Below are 19,300 nucleotides of genomic sequence, written 5' to 3' on the forward strand. Positions count from 1 at the left end.
TTTTGAAATAATTTTGGAGACTTGTCAGACAAAACGTCCGATAAAGTTCCGTCTTGGTCGGACACTTTTAGATCTCAGAAATTCCACAAGCAAGCCTATTCATAGCCAACCTGACCATCCTAGCTAATTCACCGACTCCTGACTTAGTTAAAAGAACTACATAGACATAAATCTCTTTTGTCTGGCCCCTTCGTCGATGGTAACCAGGTCTTACCAAGAAATTCAGGCATGCGGTTCTTAACTAATGCAGAGGTGGACGCTGACGGAGCACGGATGAAGCAAGTCTGCAAATATGCACTTACAGGCGGAATAGACATTTTATCATGGATTTAATTTTTAGATAATTTCTTTATTTGACAAAACAATTGGAAACCATAGCAGGTCCGAATTTAATGGATTTTTTTCTTTATGTCTGTAAAAACAAAACCTATGTGCGGCGATAGAAATGTTTTTTTTAGATCGCATTTTCAAAAGTTTTAAAACGAAAAACGACGATAGAAATGTTTTTTTAGATCGCATTTTAAAAGTTTAAAAACGAAAAACGGCGATAGAAATGTTTTTTTAGATCGCATTTTCAAAAGTTTAAAAACGAAAAACGGTGATAGAAATGTTTTTTAAGATCGCATTTTAAAAGTATAAAAACGAAAAACGGCGAGAGAAATGTTTTTTTAAGATCGCATTTTAAAAGTTTAAAAATGAAATATAATTCGAATGACAATTCGTATGAAAGAGAATATAATTCGTATGACAATTAGTATGAAAATCGTATAAAAGAGAATATAATTCGTATGACAATTCGTATGAAAATTGTATAAAAGAGAATATAATTTGTATGACAATTCGTATGAAAATCGTATAAAGAGAATATAATTCGTATGACAATTCGTATGAAAATCGTATAAAATTCGTATTAGATTTTTTAAAAATCGTATAACTATTTAACACTATACGAATTTTATACGATTTTTATACGAATTAAAAGCAATTAAATTCGTATATAATCGTATAAAATATCATACAAAATTTGTAGACGACCACTCTAACAGTGTTTCCAACACTGAAGTCGCTATATCCTGTATAAATATTCGGGATAATAATAATAATAAAGAGAAAAATATTTTATTAGACTGCACAAGTTCTTATAAAGAGCATGTGGAAACTGGTGATGGGTATTTTTTGATGGGTATTAGTTCCCAGGGGTTGATCCAGAGTTTCTTTTAAGTGGCTGTATGCCCTGCAGGAAGCGCAGCAGGCGAAAATTTTTTTCGAGATTTTGCAGGGGTTTTTAGATTGGCTAAAATAGCCTTACCTGGAAATTAGAAACACAAAATGTCTTTATAAAACTGTTAATATTTCCCAGGCAAAATACAAAATTTATGAACGATGGCCACCATATTTTTTCATATCTCTTTCATTGAATAAAGTTTTTATCAAACTTGTCTCGTTTATAGGTGAACGGTCATATAGTTGTCCAAACTCATAATCCAATACGAACGCTAGTAATACACACCGATGAGCGATCAAAGAAATCTGCCATTTTGATTTTAACGTCTAATAAGATCGCGCTTTGAATAATCATTTAATCAATAAAAAGTGAACCTTGTTACCATGCTTCTATTCATTAACATGTTTTGTTGAAAGTTTCTTTCCTTAAAAATTAAAATATATGTTTGTTCTGGGCAGGTCTTTGTGCCTTGTTAGTTTCATGGAATGAGGTATTGTTAAAATCATAAACTGCAAAAGTTTATTCCTATGAATTATTTAAAAATGCTTACTGTGAAAGTTAGTTCCAAATATTTAGTGATTTTAGTACCACAAAATTTTCCCAACTTCTCCTTATAGGCATTGGAGTGTTTATCATCAACTTTTTAGAAGCCTTCTTCAACGTAGCGCATTGTGGTTCTTTTATAAGTGAAACGAAGACGTAGTAATATCTTAGTCTGATTACTTTACAAAATTCATTTAAACCCTTTAAAAGTCTAAATATCTTTTATTTTATCCTCCATTGTGGTCGCCATTTGCATTTAAAAACAAAAGTAATCATTACAGATTTTGATAGAATCATCTAATTTGTGACTCTACTTTCGCATGGTACATCTAGCACAATTCATAAATACACTTCTTTTTAAATGTTTATTTATTTGCAGATTCTCCCAAGATAAGGTATTAGAAGAATTTTATACTGGTGGCAAGGTTGAGGTTAGTTTTTTACTTGCAGTAATGTTCATTTTCTTTTTTTCTTATGTTTCAAGTGTTTATTCTAATTTTACTTTACAAATATTTTTACTTGTGTACAACAGGATTGTATTGACAGCAGTTTTCCTAATCTGAAACATATAAATAAATGATGAACGAGAATAAATAAATATATTGATGACACAATAGCTTATAATTTTTTTGATATATTGTTACTATATCATAAGAAATTGAATTTAAGCATTCCTACTGTTTCATATGACTCCAAAGTGGCATAAATACAAAGTTTACTGCCTCAAAATATGTATATTTGGTATCAATATTAATAATATCAATATTTGGTACATACAATATAAGAAAAAGAAAATTATGCTGGTGGAGGGTCTATAGCAATTCCAGAAATTATCAAGACTATGTTAAATATAAAAGAACATTGAACACAGCTACTAAAGAAATAAAACATGCCAAAAGATCATTCAAACAAAAATTAGCGAAAAACATTAAAACAGACCCCAAAGCATTCTACAAATACGCAAGAAGCAAAATAAAAACCAAGGATACAGTAGGGCCAGTGCAGGACTCAGATGGTAACATTATTCACGATTATTTAAAAACTGCTAATATATTTAACAAATACTTCGCCTCAGTTTTTACACAAGAATTGTTGACAGAACTTCCTGAGCCTCGCCAAATGTATTTCGGAGACCCGAAACTTGAGTCCATTGAAATCACAGTTGAAGGTGTCTGCAACAAACTAAATGCATTATTGCTAAACATATCACCAGGCCCTGACACAATATATCCAACTGTACTAAAAGAAATGTCATCGGAACTATGTGAACCATTGTCAATATTATTCAAGGAAAGCACTAAAACAAAAATTGTACCTAAAGATTGGTTGAAAGTGTTAAACTCGCAATATGTGTATGATGTATTACGATCAATCCTTGACAACAGTCATCTTGAACCCAATAAAAGTTGCACTAAATCTAAAGCCACACACTGACGACATTGGTAAGCCAACAATAGGACGTGGTCTTGGTTTTCTATACTTAAGGCATACTTTACAAGAGTGTGAGACATTATCATTAATTTCATGATTTCACTCCGGTCCTCTAAAAAGGAATTTGATGCTTTAATAAGAGATTTTAATTTCTCAGCACTTGGATGACAGAACTGACAATGAAGTTTCACGATCTTGTTTTTTTTGGATTTTTCACTTGCGCATACAAAGGCAACTTGAGGAAGCAAATGGTCATTTCATCTAAGTCTATTCTGTTGATGTTTATAGGTATGCAACAGTGACCTGTTGTGGTAAATTTTAAAGGATGGCATTCTCCGAACATTTTAACAGTATCGTTGCTAAAATCTAAAACTGCATCTGCTTTTCTCATAGATGTTTGACTCAAAAGCAAAGGTATTTCATTGGGTACAACTTCTGTTTCTAGATTAACCTCTTTTGAACCAATGATTACTCGTTTTATGAAACAAACTGCTTCGCTATCTCCAAATTTAAATCTTGTTTCACCTGGATACTCTTCTGGCAGTTTATCACTATCAATATTATCAATGAAACATTGGTACCAATTCTTACCACAGACTGTTTTGGTACAACCACAGTCTAAAACTGCACATGACAAAGTTTCACCAACAAGGGATTACATTTCCCTTTCTTTAATTTTAGAAAATATGTAACTTTTGAACGACTCTCTTCCATTTTTATATCTTCAGACTCCTGATTCTCATAAGAATGGGGACAATTCACAGCCCAGTGATAAATGGACTGACAAATATTGCACTTTGAAATATTTCAAAATTCATCAGGCGGATTCATTACTCTGTTACCGGATCTGGTTTTCCTCCATCCATATCTTTGATTTGGTGCTGCAGCCCTTCCTCTTTTAAACCTTGAACGCTGATATCCACCTCTTTTAGTCAAGTAATTCTGCTCCGTAGAATCTGCACTTGCCTGTAAAACAGGCTCTATCTTTATAGCATCATTTGACACAGATGAGGTCACAGTATCACCAAATATTTTCTTCAACTGCAATACCATTGAATCATAGCGTAATTCATTTATAGTTGCTCTAGCCAACTGTTGCTGCTCTGGTGTAAGATTAGCTCTTTGTAAAACTCGGTATGCCAAAACTCCATCAGGAAGTTCCATACGGTGAACTTGGATTTTGATATAATCGTTCAAACTCTAAAAGGTAATCATTCATGCTCATCTCAGAGGGTCGTTTAAATTTTTCAAAGGTTTCATAACCCAGTTTGATTTTCATCCTTTAGGTAAATTTTGTCCAATCTGTCAGTAATAGCTTTTACCCCAGTTGTGGCACTGATTTGTTCAATTTCCAATTCTAATACGGCTTCTTTAGCTTTTCCTTTCAAACCCATGAATATAGCTGGCCATTGTTTTTCTGCTTTAGTTCTGTGAGTGCTTGCCATATTTGAACTTCTTTTTTCCAGTCTTTGTAACTGGACTCTGTATTCAATGATGGTGGGGGTACCCAACTTTTCGACATTTCTCTATGATACTTTGCAATTTTATTCCTCTGCTACCATTTGTTAAACTCGCAATATGTGTATGACTAACCTGTAGGTTATCTTCACAGTTCTCTTAATAACGCAACACCAAATAAACCCAATTGATTTACACACAACACAATATATACCACTATTATAAACACAATGATTTCACCAGCAAGATTGGTTCAACACAAGTAAACCCCACCACCAATTGATTCTTATTAGTAATCGCCTAGAATGGAAGATTAACAGAAAGGAAACATTACTCCAATTTTGAAAAAGGGATCGAAGTGGCTAGTAAGCAATTATAGACCAATTAGTCTGACTTCAAAAATCTGTAAAGTACTTGAGTCAATTGTACTTGAACACTTTTTTGTATCTGCACTGCAAAACAACAACTTGTTTAAGGAATCTCAGCATGGTTTTCGAAAAAATAGATCCTGCTTAACAAATCTCCTGACATTCATTAACAAAATCACTGAATATCAAGATCAAGGCTACCCTGTTGATGTTATTTACTTGGACTTCAGTAAAGCTTTTGACAAATTCCCCCGTAAGAGGATGCTTAAAAAACTCTTAGCTTATGGAATTGGAGAAAATATTGCAAACTGGATTGGCTCCTGGTTATCTGGGGGAGAACAGAGGGTAGTTATTTCTGGTACAGAATCAGCTTGGTTACCAGTGCTTAGTTGTGTACCACAGGGATCTGTTTTGGGACTTGTTCTTTTTATACTTTACATTAACGACATAGATGAGGATGTAATCAGTCATGTTCTCAAATTTGCGGATGACACAAAGTTATTTTCCAAAGTAAGAAACAGAAGTAATAGAGATCACCTACAAAATGATCTTGAAACTATATGTTTAATTGGTCAAAAGACTGGCGTATGCTTTTCAAAATGTAAATGTTGGAACACATTGGTTGGAACAATCAACATGAGTACTATATTGATAACCACCTAGTTGAAGCTGTAGAAGTTGAAAAAGACCTTGGTGTGTATGTTGATGCAACTATGGCTTTTAGTAAGCAATGTGCAGAGGCTGTGTCAAAAGCAAACAGAAGCTTGGGCGTCATTAAACGAACGTTTAAATGCAAAACCAAAAGCAACTTGTGTATGGTATACAAATCCCTAGTGAGACCTCATGTTGAATACAGCATACATGGAGACCATTCCTACAAAATGACGTTGATAACATAGAAAGGTCCAGGGAAGATTTACCAAGATGATCACAGATATTGGTCATCTACCATGTGAAGAAAGACTTAAACACTGTAATTTGATGTCTCTGGAAATGAGGAGATTAAGAGCTGACCTGATAGAAGTATATAAATTTGAACCCGAATGATTTTTTTGAACTGTGTGAGAATCCACTGACAAGGGGACACTCAAAAAAGATATGGAAGCCTCACAGTAGGCTGGATAAAAGAAAATTTTCATTTGTTTCTTGAGTTATTAATGAATGGAACATTCTACCAGAGAAAGCAGTGTCTGCTACTTCAATAAGCAATTTTAAAAATTTTATTCAACCACATTTTGAGACTGTTAGGAGACTTTATACAAGTCAAAGAAGACTGCCTGCCCCAGTTCTAAAACGAGCACTGATGTTGGCCTACTAAAGACCATACTGGTGGATCCGGTAAGTTAGCATAGTTTTGTACTTAAGTTTTGCACAAATAGTTATGTAATTTTTGACGGGGTAAACACTGAAATATTATTTTGCTAGAGTAAGCTAATGGGTGAACCAAAGCCATCAACATTTTGAACATCAACCAATCTGACGGTGGCAACAAGAACGGTCATGCTTTTCCAGTTTGCAGTTAAATTTTTATCATTAGTTGCAATAATATTTATATTGTTATGGTTTAAGCAAAAATGTTTCATATCTTCTGATATTCTTGGTTTAAATGGCGATATTATGAATATGCAAAAAAAAAGTGAAAATTTCTACACTTTAACATTATGGATTCATGGCAAAACATTTAGCTTTAGCAGGATTTGTACAGTCCTGCTCAAGATATTTATACTTTGATTTATTATTTTTGCTTTGTGATGATGATGAGCAATGCCCTGGGCATGTTGAAGTTCGAACAAATGCTGAACTTAAAAGGATTACATCATTGAAAGGATACACTTATTTTATCATAACGTAAGAGGATTATTGAACAATATAACAAACATTACAAAACTTTCTTCAAGTTTTAGAAATATTGACATACTTTTTTTAGTGGAGCCCATATAAGCAACAGCGAGCCGAAGAAAATGTTTAGCATAAATAATTACTCCTTAGTTAGAAGAGATCGAACTAACAGTATCGGTAGAACAAACAAATTTGTTAAAAACAAGCACTGGAAAAGATCTCGAAAACGCCAAAATTCAAGTTTTATGGTTAGAGAGAATACCGCTAAAGTCAAAATCTTTTTTGATTTGTATTGTTTACTGACCTCTGGGCGGTTCAAAATGTCTACATCTAAATTTTTTTAAATTTTTTTATGATATTTATCTAATGTGAATAAGCATTATAATGAGCTGATTGTCATGGGTGACATTAATGTTAATTTTCTAAAGAAGGGCAACCATGATGGCATAAAGGCAACATTACAGGTCTTTGGTCTGAAACAGCTTATTAAAAGTGCTACTTGAATAGATCATCACTTTGTGACCTTGATTGACATAATTGCATTGAATAATCCGTCATACATTAATGAATCAATAATAATACCTTCAGCTTATAGTGATCTTGATATGGTTGGTTGCGCCCGAAAAATTAACCATGTTGAATATAAACATAAAACTATTAAATGCCGAAATATGAGAAACTATGATCAAGATATACTCAACCAATGTTAATTATGCATTGGAAGAAATAGAGTATCTCATTCAATCTTTGCATCGATTCTATAATCCCAAATACAACCAAAAAGTTACGGGGAAAACCTTTTCCATGGCTAACTGGCATCATTAAACGTATAATGGACCAGAGTGAGCAACTCTATCGAAAATTAAGAAAAAGCAGATCCAAAAAGGATTCTTGTGCTTTCAATACCATAGTCAAAAAAGCCAAAGCGAACTATTACAAAAACTTAATGAACAAAAATAAAATAAAAATCCAGATAAATTTTGGTCAACCATAAGGAAACTATATCCAAGTTAAACTAAACGAGACATTACTGCTTTTTTTCCCACTAAAAATGGATCAACCACCAAGCCTAAGCAAATTTCACATGGGTTTAGTTACTTTTTTTCATATATTGCCAACGCGCTAAAAATATTTTGATGCCGTTACGTAACTTTGCCTGGAAGTGTCACTTCATAATCAAAAATTGCACTGCTAAACAATTCAACTTACAAAAAGTATCTATTGAGACTGTAGTAAAAATCATAAGGCCCTTAAAACGGAAGAAGCCTGTTGGTATCAATCAAATTCCTAGCTTTATTTATAAAGATTGTGTGAGAGTCTTAGTTGCACCGTTGACGCATATAATAAATTATTTCGGTACCAGCATTTAGTTACTTCACTTCATTTCAGCACATTTCAGCACTTTTTTATTTATTATACTTAACTAGTCGATAAGGCCCATGGAGAAATCCAATTAGGCAGAAAAAAATTGAAAAATGGGTTGTTTTAGATTTTTTGCTGACGTCAGCAGTGCAGATACAAAAAAATTGGCGAAATTAAGTTTATTCGTTGCCTGTAATGTGTAAAGGTTAAAACGCTGATCAAAATAATGTATATGATCATATGTTTTCGATGAACGCATAAGGAGATATAAGGGTTTAAAATTCCACTGACATCAGCAAAGACCCGTCAAAACACCAAAAAATTATTTTTGAAATTTGAAACGCTGAGCAAGAAAATGTATAGGATCGTGTATCTTTGACAAACGGTTGTAGAAATTTTTGTTTATTTTTTTTCTTAAAATTAGGGCAAAATATACTAAACTTTTTAATTATAATTTTTTTTTGTTTATTTGTTTGTTTATGTTAGGACTAGAAGAGAAAGGGCTAAGGGTGAACACAGCAAAGTCTAAAGTCATGATTAGTAGCATTGCAGCCAAGTGTGACCTTGTAGTTGGAAAGTGGCCTTGTGGAGTTTGCAGGAAAGGGGTTGGTAGTAACTCAATTTTTTGTCAGACTTGCAAGCATGGGGTACATAAGAATTGCAGTAGTATTGATGGAAGGTTAAGAGCTGACATTCAGTTTGTATGTAAGCGTTGCAAAGGTGAGATTATAGAGAATGAAGTATTTCCAGCTTCAATGATGTACAACAGTGGCTCGTTAGAGATAGTTGAGAACTTCTGTTACTTAGGTGATATGTTGGGCAGTGAAGGGGGTGTTGGAAGAAGTGTTACTTGAAGGATAGGTTCTGCTTGGAAAAAGTTCAGAGAGTTACTTCCTTTGTTGACTAGCAGAGTCTTGTCAATTGAGGTAAAAGGTAGGTTGTACGAGGCCTGTGTAAGAAGTGTTATGTTGTACGGTAGTGAGACATGGGCAGTGAAGCAGGAAGATCTTGACCGTTTAGAAAGGAATGATATGAGAATGGTTAGGTGGATGTGTAACGCCAGTCTGAGACGCAGAAAGAGTTCAGATGAGCTAAGAAGCAGGCTAAGTATCCGTAGAATTAGAGATGTTATCCAGATAAGATTGAATTGGCTGGGCACTTGGAAAGAATGGAGGGGGATAATTGGGTAAGAAAGTGTAGAGACTTGATAGTTCCTGGGGCAAAGCCCAGAGGTAGACCAAGAAAGACTTAGCAGGAGGTTATAAGGACAGACTTGATACAGAGGAAGTTGAGTTTAGATCTAACACAGTCTAGATCAGATTGGAAGAGGGTCATTAATATACCCCGTCCAACCCATGGAAAAGGGACATAAGATGAAAATGATGATGATGATGATGATGTTTATCTCTAATAACACTGTGATGATCTTTGTAACACTCTTTCTGTATCATACTGAAAAGGTCTTATCTCGCAAATGAATGTAACTTTGAAAAAAAAAATTGCGCAATGAAGTAACAATTATCTTTGTCTTTATTTTATTTCCCTCTGAGAATTGTCACAATAAAACATCTTTATAACCATTGAAAGTCGTTGTGAATTCGAAAAAAAGAGTGTCTTCCTAAGAGAAAAATATCATGCTTTTAAAAGTGGAAAACCTGTTAAGTGTAATTTCAATGCCGCAAGTCGCCGCATGTGAGTAAAAACTTCAAAACTTCAAAACTCTTTTTCTCAGTGTTTATTTCTTGATATTTGCATTTGCAAACTAAATAACGTCTGTGTAGGAGAGCTGTTTTAAAATAAAGCTAAACAATATATCTAAAAAGGGTTTTTTAAATTTTTTGTAAAAACCAGTTTAAATTTTTTTACAGCCGCTCATGTAAAAGAAACAAGTTGAAAAAGTAGCATTTGGAACAATATGAAATAGTATGAAAACTATAAAATTTTAAACAAAATAGTAAAAACCCTTTTTAGATACAGCCCAGCTGGGAAGAATGGTCAAAAAATTTAAAAAAAAATTCAGCCGTAAGAGAAACATTAGTTAGGGAGACACTGGGGTAAATTTTGTATACACCTAAACCTCAAACGACCTAATATTTTTCGTGATATCACTAATTGAGAGAAAGAAGAGCTTCCAAAATATCTACATATAAGGTTATAAAAATGTTATTTAGAGATGATATTGGATTGTAAAAATCATGCCCACTCTCCTTTACACTCGCCTTAAAGGTTTTTTGATAACGTCATCAACCCATCCATTCCGAAACGGATTCAAGGACCCATGGTTGGGAAACTTACCCATATTGGTCCCAGGTGGTCCCTAGTTACCCACGTGGTGAGAAATAATTGATGTTACGACCTCGTTTTCAAGTTATTTGGCCTCAAAGTTTTAAGTGCACTGTAATGGCTTCATTAATTTAATATAAGATATTGACATTAAAGTAGTGGTATTGACATTGTGCCTTAACGTCAGAAAATTTAACATAAGTAAGATATCCACTTTGCCTGTTACAGACACACACACACACACTTGCATAGTAAGCTAAAAAGAAATATTGCGCATGTTCAGATTTATAGTTGTTTATTTGTGCAATTACAGCAAATAAATGTGATCCTGCCTTAAAAATAATCTACTTCACACAGTGGCTCAGTTTTGCAAAGGCATCTGGTCTGCAAATTATTATGTAAAATTTAAATATGGTGGAGCTGCGCGGTGTAAACCGAAGGTAAAAGTGACAATTCTGTTTAACAAATTGACGCTAAATTCGGGCTAAGAGCCTTGGTATTGGAGTAAAATCGAATATATAATGCATACAGTCGACGCTCTAAATCTCAAACTGTCAGGGGACCAATAAATAAGTTTTAGATATCGAAAGTTCGAGATAAAGGAATTTATAGTTTGAGATAGCAAAATACCCATATTTTTTACGAAAGTTTACATTCTTGATTAGATTGTTTAGCCGAAAAGGAGGAACAGGAAAAAAACAGTATTTATGGTTTATAGTATTATTTGTTGCTAAAAGAAAAAGCTGTAAAACATTTTAAATTTTTTTAATTCTCCCACAAGGTTCCGCTTGGTAACCATTTTTATCAAATGTTTTCGTTCGAAAAAAAAGGAGAAAGTTCGAGGTAACTTGATAAAATGAGCTGAAGAGACCAGAGAAATAGTTTGACAAAGAGATAGTTCGAGTTCAAGATATAGAACATAATTTTCCCAACAAGAGATTGCAATGAATGAAGGACCCGAAAAAAATTTAATACAGTGAAAGTTCAATATAAGCGTCGACTGTATTTACAAAATATACGCTATTAATATGAAAATTAGATAGACATTCGTATTTCTTATTTTTTTTTCAGAAATACAACATTCATATCTTTAAAATATGTCATCCATATTTTTGAAAATACAAAGTTTTTATCTTTAAGAATACAAAATTCGTATTTTTTTGTATTTTATTGTTTTAAAAATATGCTTTCAAAATAGAAGTGGTTAATTCTGGTAGGGAGCATCACATGTAGCATTAGTTAATAACAAAATTAGTAACAAAGTGAAAAAAAAATTGAGAGTATATATGGATTTTTGTTATATACCCTAATGATATAAATATAAAACAAAAATCCACAGGACTACAAATAAGGCAAGAATGCTAAATTTACAAAACATAAAGACACTAACAAAACATTAAATTTTTAGAAACATATATTAATGCAAGAATGTCTAACAACATCAACACTTGTTTACTGCTCTTAGGCCAAAACTAGTTTGCATTAATACAGTAATATTTCCCACAAAAACATGTTTTCTATATTCTCTCCGAAGTTTACCAATAAATGTATAAATGAATTAATTAATTTTGGCACGTGTGGGCATTTGGAAATGTGTGCCATTTTTGGCCTTGCCTGTGGCGCGTGGTCTAGTGGTTATGGAGCTGCTTCGTAATCACAAGATCTGTGGTTCGCCCCACAGCGTGGGCATGTTTAGCAAATGCCTTAACCATAGATACGGGTTAACACCTGGCATGTGAGGGAAATTAGGTAAGCAGTGTATATCTAATGTATACTTTCAGAACACAGGACCTAAATTGATGACAGTGTTTCCAACACTGAAGTGGCTGTCATGTATAAATATTCAGAATTAATAAAAAGCTTACACAATTTTTTACACAAAAGCTTACACAATTTTTTAGATTTGAAGCATATATTTTCACATTCTTGTAGATAGATGCAAGTGGGAAACAGTTGTATTGCACTTGTGGTGATGTGATAACAATTATTGATACTGATACTGGTGAAAAGATTGCCCAACTTAAAGATGTATGAATTTTAATTGCCATTTGATAAAAATATAGGGGTTCTAGCAGGAGTCAGTTATATTCTTTATTTTTAATAAATTTTATTTGTAGGATGGAGACGATATAACTTGTTTTTCTATTTCCCCAAACAACGAAGTATAATTTTTTTATTTGCATTTATCTTACAAATTATCAACAAATGTAATGTGAGAATGTGAATTACACCTAACTTGTTAACACCACACTAGAAATCAACTGGGGCATTCAGCAATGCCATCATAATTGCTGTGATAGGTTAACACAACAACAGCAAAAAAGTTGCCAACATGACAAAAACAGCAGTAGAATTACGAACAAGTAAAAAGAATATTGTGAAGATTTCTTTAAATGAATTGTTTAGTTCTTTGATATGTACATTTAAAATTTAGTTAGTTGTTCTTGTCAAAATGGTGAAAGAGTATAGGGTACAGCGCCAATAAGAATACAAATATGTTAATAAAATCTCCCAAGTAGCTTGTCATGCATGTTATTGAATCGAATACACTAGATTTGTCTTTCACCTAAAAGTTACGTTACGCTGCTATTACAAAGTGAAAATAAAGGAAAGGAAAAAACACCACAAATGCTACCATTGTATGTTGTATCAAAAAGCTGTCCATGATAATATACTCTTCAAAGTTCTCTCTGATGCATGACACAGCAGAGAACAAATAAGACTTGTCCATGGTTTTGCAAGGAGAGGTTCTATTAAGGACTCTATGAATGGGTCTCTGTATGGTTCAGATTACGTGGAACAATGTCTACATAGAGTGTTTTTTAAAGTTGTCTAACTTTTGCGATATAGAACTATACTAAAGCATGCTTATAATGCTTGAAAATCGCTTTTGTCAATTACGCTGTAATTATTTTTATGTTGCTTTATATTAGATTCTTGTTACAGCAACAAAGTCTTTGTTATTACATCAGTATGATATTGAAGAAAGAAAATTACTTCGAAAATGGAAGGTATGTTTTTTGCGTTATCACAGTCAAGGCCAAAATAAGAAGATAGCATAATTTCGGTTTACTGTATGGTGGAAAAATTGGCAACTGGGCAGGCACAAAATCTTTTTTTTGGTTGCTTTTATTATATTTTTAATGTATTTTTGTGTAAATTTTGTTCGCCTTTCTCCACACTCTATGCTGCTAAGGTTTTCCCCCATTTTAAAAAGTTTCAAATTGTATATATCTAAAAAACTCATGTACTCCTGTACATCACACATGTGAACAAAATATAAGCTACTTTCTGCTGACTGGTAGCCTTGTGGTAGAGTGTTCACCTCCTTGTGTTCAAACCTCAGTCAAGTCTTGTCAGAGGCTGTAAAAGTGTGAATTGATCCTTTCTGCGTAAGGTGAAATATGAGAATTGGTTCAATATCTTAGACGATTGTTTAGTTGAGCGGCTGTTGTGCCTACACGCCTTCCGTAGCTTAAATCGGTGCTTTAAATGCGCTATAAACCCTTTCGCTGGACCTTCTTTTAATAACAGTATTATTAGGAACTTAAGAGGCTATCTTTGGTAAATAATAGTAATAATAAAATAATAATCTCCATAATAATACTCTAAGTGTATCCCTCTGTCTGTCTATAACAGCCAAAGTGGATTATATTTTTTACAATTTTCTTTAGAAGCATCTATAATGTATCCCTTATAAAAATGTTCTGTATTTTATAAACGTTTTGTTCACGATTTTGATTCTAAAACAAATTATGTGATAAAATAAAGTGGTTTTATTAGTTGGGAATTTTATTGCATGCGCATTTAAATTTACCGTGACAAGAGCTTTGTTATAAATTGTTATACGAGTAAAGTCACTGGCAGTTAACGTTGTTATTATAGTTGTCGATTTCGTTTAAAAGTTTTAATTGTTTGTGTCTTAAAAATGAAACTGACAACAAATCATTTTGTGATAAGAAGCATACAAAACATTTGAAATGCTGTTGAGTGGATTCCTCATTGGGATTTCGTTTAAAACGTTTTTTTCAGTGTTCTTTATGAAATTATCAACAAACCTTATTGTGATAAGAAGCACACTAATTTCAGTGGATTCTTCCATGGGTTTTAATAACTTGTCTCTATAATAATAGTTGTATTTTGTCTGTCTGTTTGAGATAGACGCTTTCTGTTTGAGATAGACGCTTTCTGTTACGGAAATACAAAATTTTTATATATACGCTAATACCAAATGCGATATATTTTTATCAACTTTGTTTTGCTCGCCCATTTGTAGCAGCCATTTTGATTTTGGAAGTGGTGTGTTCAGTGCTAGGTTTGTAAGCTTTCCGTTTGACCTTTTCATCTTCAAAAGCTTTTTATTTTGTAATATTTGTTTTCTGTATGTTTTCTTAAACCACCAATTTTAAGATTTTGGCTATGAATGTAGATTTTGAGGGAACATCCTAAAATCAGCTAGCTAGCCGTATCTATATTATAATACCCATATACGTCTGTTTGTCTGTCACGCAAAATGGTACCGCAAGTAGCGAGACGCACGCAATGCGGTATAAAAAGGACAGGCAAACCCGTCGATTTTTCCACGGGCCACCGACTAGTTTATTCCTACTCTTTTAAGGGTGTTATCCAGTTTAATAAAAGAGCTTTTATCCCAACTATGTTTAACTGTACTAAGCGCATAGCCCAGTGTTAAAAACGGACTGTTTTGTAAGAAAAAAGCTGTTACGCCTATGGTCATTTGCAGCACAGTTTACTTGTACTAAGTAGTCAGGCCACTGTAACAATTGATTTTTAAACTTTCTTAAGAATATATTTTGCAAAATAAAAAGAAAGTCAGCCTACTTTTTTAGTTATGACAAGGTAACAACAGGTTGTGAACTGTGTTTATATTTCAGCTAAAGTTGCCGGAAAGATATCTTTTGAGAAAAACTAGACCCCAAACACTATATAACGTTGTATGCGCTTCACTTGATTCACAACATATTGCATACCTGTAGTAAAGTGCCCTACCAGAATGTGTGGCGCTGTTTGTGACACTTATTAATCGCTTTATCGGGAGTTCAATGCGGTGTGACAAAGTTTGTTGTGGTTTAACCTGGCGTTTCCATGTTGGGTCCCCCAACAGACTGTTACCTGTGTTTTTATTTAAACCAAAGCTGTGATAAATTTTTTTAGAAAAGTGTATCAGGCCTGTACGGATGTGCAACACTGTTTACCTGGGCTAACCACTCAGCCCTGTGTTAGTAATGGACTGTGTGTTTTTATTTAAACAGAGTCTACCAGAAAGATTTTTTCAAAAAAAGTGTTATCCCTAAACTGCTCTACTTACCATGCAGGTCTCTCTGCGCTACTTAACCTAACAAGTCTCTCTGCTCTTCTTAACATAACAGGTATCTCTGCTCTACTTAACATAACAGGTCTGTCTGCTCTACTTAACATAACAGGCTTCTCTGCTCTACTTAACATAACAGGTATCTCTGCTATACTTAACATAACAGGTCTCTCTGCTATACTTATATAACAGGTCTCTCTGTTCTACTTACATTAAAAATGAAAATTTTCAGACGGAAAAACTGTTTCGTTTTTTTTTGTCTGAAGTCCAAAAGTTTTTTTGTCTGAAAATTTTGTTTTTTCTAATTTTTTTAAAAAAGTACCAGTGCATAAAAATTATATGGGGTAATCATAAAAGCAATAAAAACTGCTGGTTTTCAACTTATTATTTTCGTTATTTTCACATTTGGCTGAGGCTCTATCTATAAAGTTGGATCCTGAAGACCGTTTTTTAAATCTTGATTAAATATATGTACACTTTAAATGCTTCTAGCCTTTTTTGTGTCATTTCCTGTAATCATTACTTTTGAAATTTGGTTAAAATTTGTTCAAAGGACTTACCCATACATTTCTTGACTTTATAAATCTTTTGTGAAAATTTTTCTGCTGAAATAAAAAATTGTGTCCGAAATGTTTTCTGCCAAAGTTTTTCCGCCAAAAGTTTTAGTTTTTGAAGACAATTAATTCCGATATATATCACAGCCAAATCTCGGTATAGGTTACGGGAAATAGCAAAGCGCAGTTTCTTTGTTACATGGTTTCATTCATAAAGAATGAGCCAATAACACAAATTTTTCGGATCTATGTACAGGTCTCTTTGGTGCAAGGAATGTACACATAAAATTTAGTACTTATACAGAAAAACCACTGTGTGTGTATGTTTATAAAAATAACCACGACGGTGTTTGAGGTAGCTCTTACAGGTAGCCAAGCTACGCTACATTTAGGATTAAACTAGCATTTATTGGGTATTACTAAGTAAAATGAGTCAAGTTAGAATATTAAACTTTTTCACTATAGCTAGCTATGAAAGAAATGCTGTGATTTTTAGCTGGTTCAAAAGTCAAAATTTAAGAGGAAAATTACATCGTTTTTAGTCTTATATTACACATATTTGAGAACACCTGCAGAAAATTCTACTGTTCATCATGTTATCATGATTTCTTGATAAAAAAAACATCAGAAAAATTTTCATTAGGATTACTTTTGCATTATCTAACATTAAAAATTTTTTGATTTATAAATTTTTAAATTTCTTGCTGAGAAATTTCTTAGGTTTTAAACCAATGTCTTACCCTATTTTCATATAAGCTATTAAATATATGTTTTTAGACCAGTTTGATAAGATGAACCCCTAAAAAATGTTCACTACTATCATAATTTCTGAGTTCATGAATTTAACCAGTTTTAGAGACACCGATAAACTGTTTTTGACAGCATATCAATTTTGACAACCTACATGTCCTGAAAAACTTAAAAAGTGATTCTCAGGATTATAATAAGTCAGACAGATATGTGTCCCAGGTTTAGGACCAAATTCCTTATCCAGCATAAAAAAAGTAGGAATGTGATTCTGAAGCACAGTGTCAAATATTCAATCTAAATTTTTTGCCATATAAATACAAAGTTGTTAGAAAGTTATTTTTGTGTCCACCTGGATCTGCAACATGGTTACTTGCACTAATCGTTCAACCTGGTGTCACTCACAATTAATTTTTAAATATCCACAGGAACTTAGAAGTAACAATAGGCTTCATCATAAGTCCTGTGAATGTTGGTGTATGAATATAATGTGATGCTCTCTAGGAAAATTGACCACTTCTCTTTTCGTATTAAAAAATACGAAATACGGAAATTTCGTATTTTTAAAATTACGCAATTCTAGCTTCGCAGAGACGTTTTTTCGTCATTTTAGAATGAAATTACGAAATTTTTTAGTTTTTGCAGAGACGTTTTTTCGTCATTTTAGAACGAAATACGGCAACTTTGAAGCGTCGCAGGAACGTTTTTCGTCATTTTAAAATGAAATACGCCAACTTTAGAGCTTCACAGGAAAGTTTTCTCGTCATTTTAGAACGAAATACGGCAACTTAAAAGCTTCGCAGGGACGTTTTCTCTTCATTTTAGAAGGAAATACGGCAATTTTTAGCTTCGCAGAGACGTTTTTCGTCATTTTAGAACGAAATACGGCAACTTTGAAGCGTCGCAGGAACGTTTTTTCGTCATTTTAAAATGAAATACGGCAACTTTAAAGCTTCACAGGAAAGTTTTCTCAACATTTTAGAATGAAATACGGCAACTTTAGAGCTTCACAGGAAAGTATTCTCGTCATTTTAGAACGAAATACGGCAACTTAAAAGCTTCGCAGGGACGTTTTCTCTTCATTTTAGAAGGAAATACGGCAACTTTATAGCTTCGCAGAGACGTTTTCTTGTCATTTTAAAATGAAATACGCCAACTTTAAAACTTCATATGCACATTTTCTTGTCATTACGGTAACGATTATGATTGTGGCAACTTTTTAAAGAAAAGACAAGTTTATATTTCACAAGTTTAATAGGTTTTTAATTAGTTTATTTATTTCAAATTTCGTTTCAATAATGCGTCATGTACCTTTAGCATCGTCTTACTTTCGATATTTTGACAATCGAATCAAATCGTTTCAAGCTTTGTTTCGTGAAAAAAAATTAAAACATTTAATTCGTAATACGATTATGAGACGATGTAAAAAAAATAATGAAACGAATCCTATATAATAAAAATCGTATGAAAAGATCTCGGAGACGATCCCTTTTTTATGTTTTTGAATTTTAAATCTACAGCCTATTTTTAGAAATACATATTTTTTGATACGAATTTCGTATTTTCGAAAATACGAAATTCGTATTAAAAAATGTGCGTATTTTTAAATACGAATTCCGTATTTTTTGAAAATACGAAATACGGTTTTTAAAAAAATACGCGTATTTTTAAATACGCAATTTGTATTTTTAAAAATACAAAATACAGAATTCTATTGTTTTAAAAATACAAATTAAAAATAGAAGCGGTCGATTTTCCTAGAGAGCATCACATATATTACACCTTTGATGTTGTATTGCTATAAGCACTCCACTGGATTTCTGACACATTATATGCAAGTGTGACACAGTTTACCTTGTAATAAGTCTTAACCTGGACTGAGACTTCAGGTCTTCCTGCTACAAGTGAATATCAGTTCTTGCTATAGTTTCCCAATTCATAATAGAAACCTGAAAATTTACTAAAATTTATTTAAGAAAAATATGTTTCTGTTCGATAAAAGAAACCTGAACATTTGCAGAAATTTATTTATGAAAAATAGGTTTCTGTTTGTTGTGCCAACTAACATAAATATTATGCATATCTAACTAGCTAATAAATTTTAGTAAATTTTCAGGTTTCTATTATGAATTGGGAAACTATAGCAAGAACTGATATT

General features: G+C 32.8%; 1 protein-coding gene across 1 annotated transcript in view; it reads left to right on the top strand.

Annotated features, from left to right (window-relative positions):
• Positions 1-19,300, top strand: part of LOC130646928 (transducin beta-like protein 3) — a 94,843-nt gene that overhangs the window by 17,686 nt on the left and 57,857 nt on the right. Inside the window, exons 3-6 of the mRNA XM_057452602.1 lie at positions 2,148-2,199; positions 12,442-12,537; positions 12,627-12,671; positions 13,443-13,520. Of these exons, the coding sequence (XP_057308585.1) occupies positions 2,148-2,199; positions 12,442-12,537; positions 12,627-12,671; positions 13,443-13,520 (271 nt within the window). The remainder of the gene's footprint in view (positions 1-2,147; positions 2,200-12,441; positions 12,538-12,626; positions 12,672-13,442; positions 13,521-19,300) is intronic.

Source organism: Hydractinia symbiolongicarpus, chromosome 6, assembly GCF_029227915.1.
Source record: "Hydractinia symbiolongicarpus strain clone_291-10 chromosome 6, HSymV2.1, whole genome shotgun sequence".
NCBI classification, from domain to species: domain Eukaryota; kingdom Metazoa; phylum Cnidaria; class Hydrozoa; order Anthoathecata; family Hydractiniidae; genus Hydractinia; species Hydractinia symbiolongicarpus.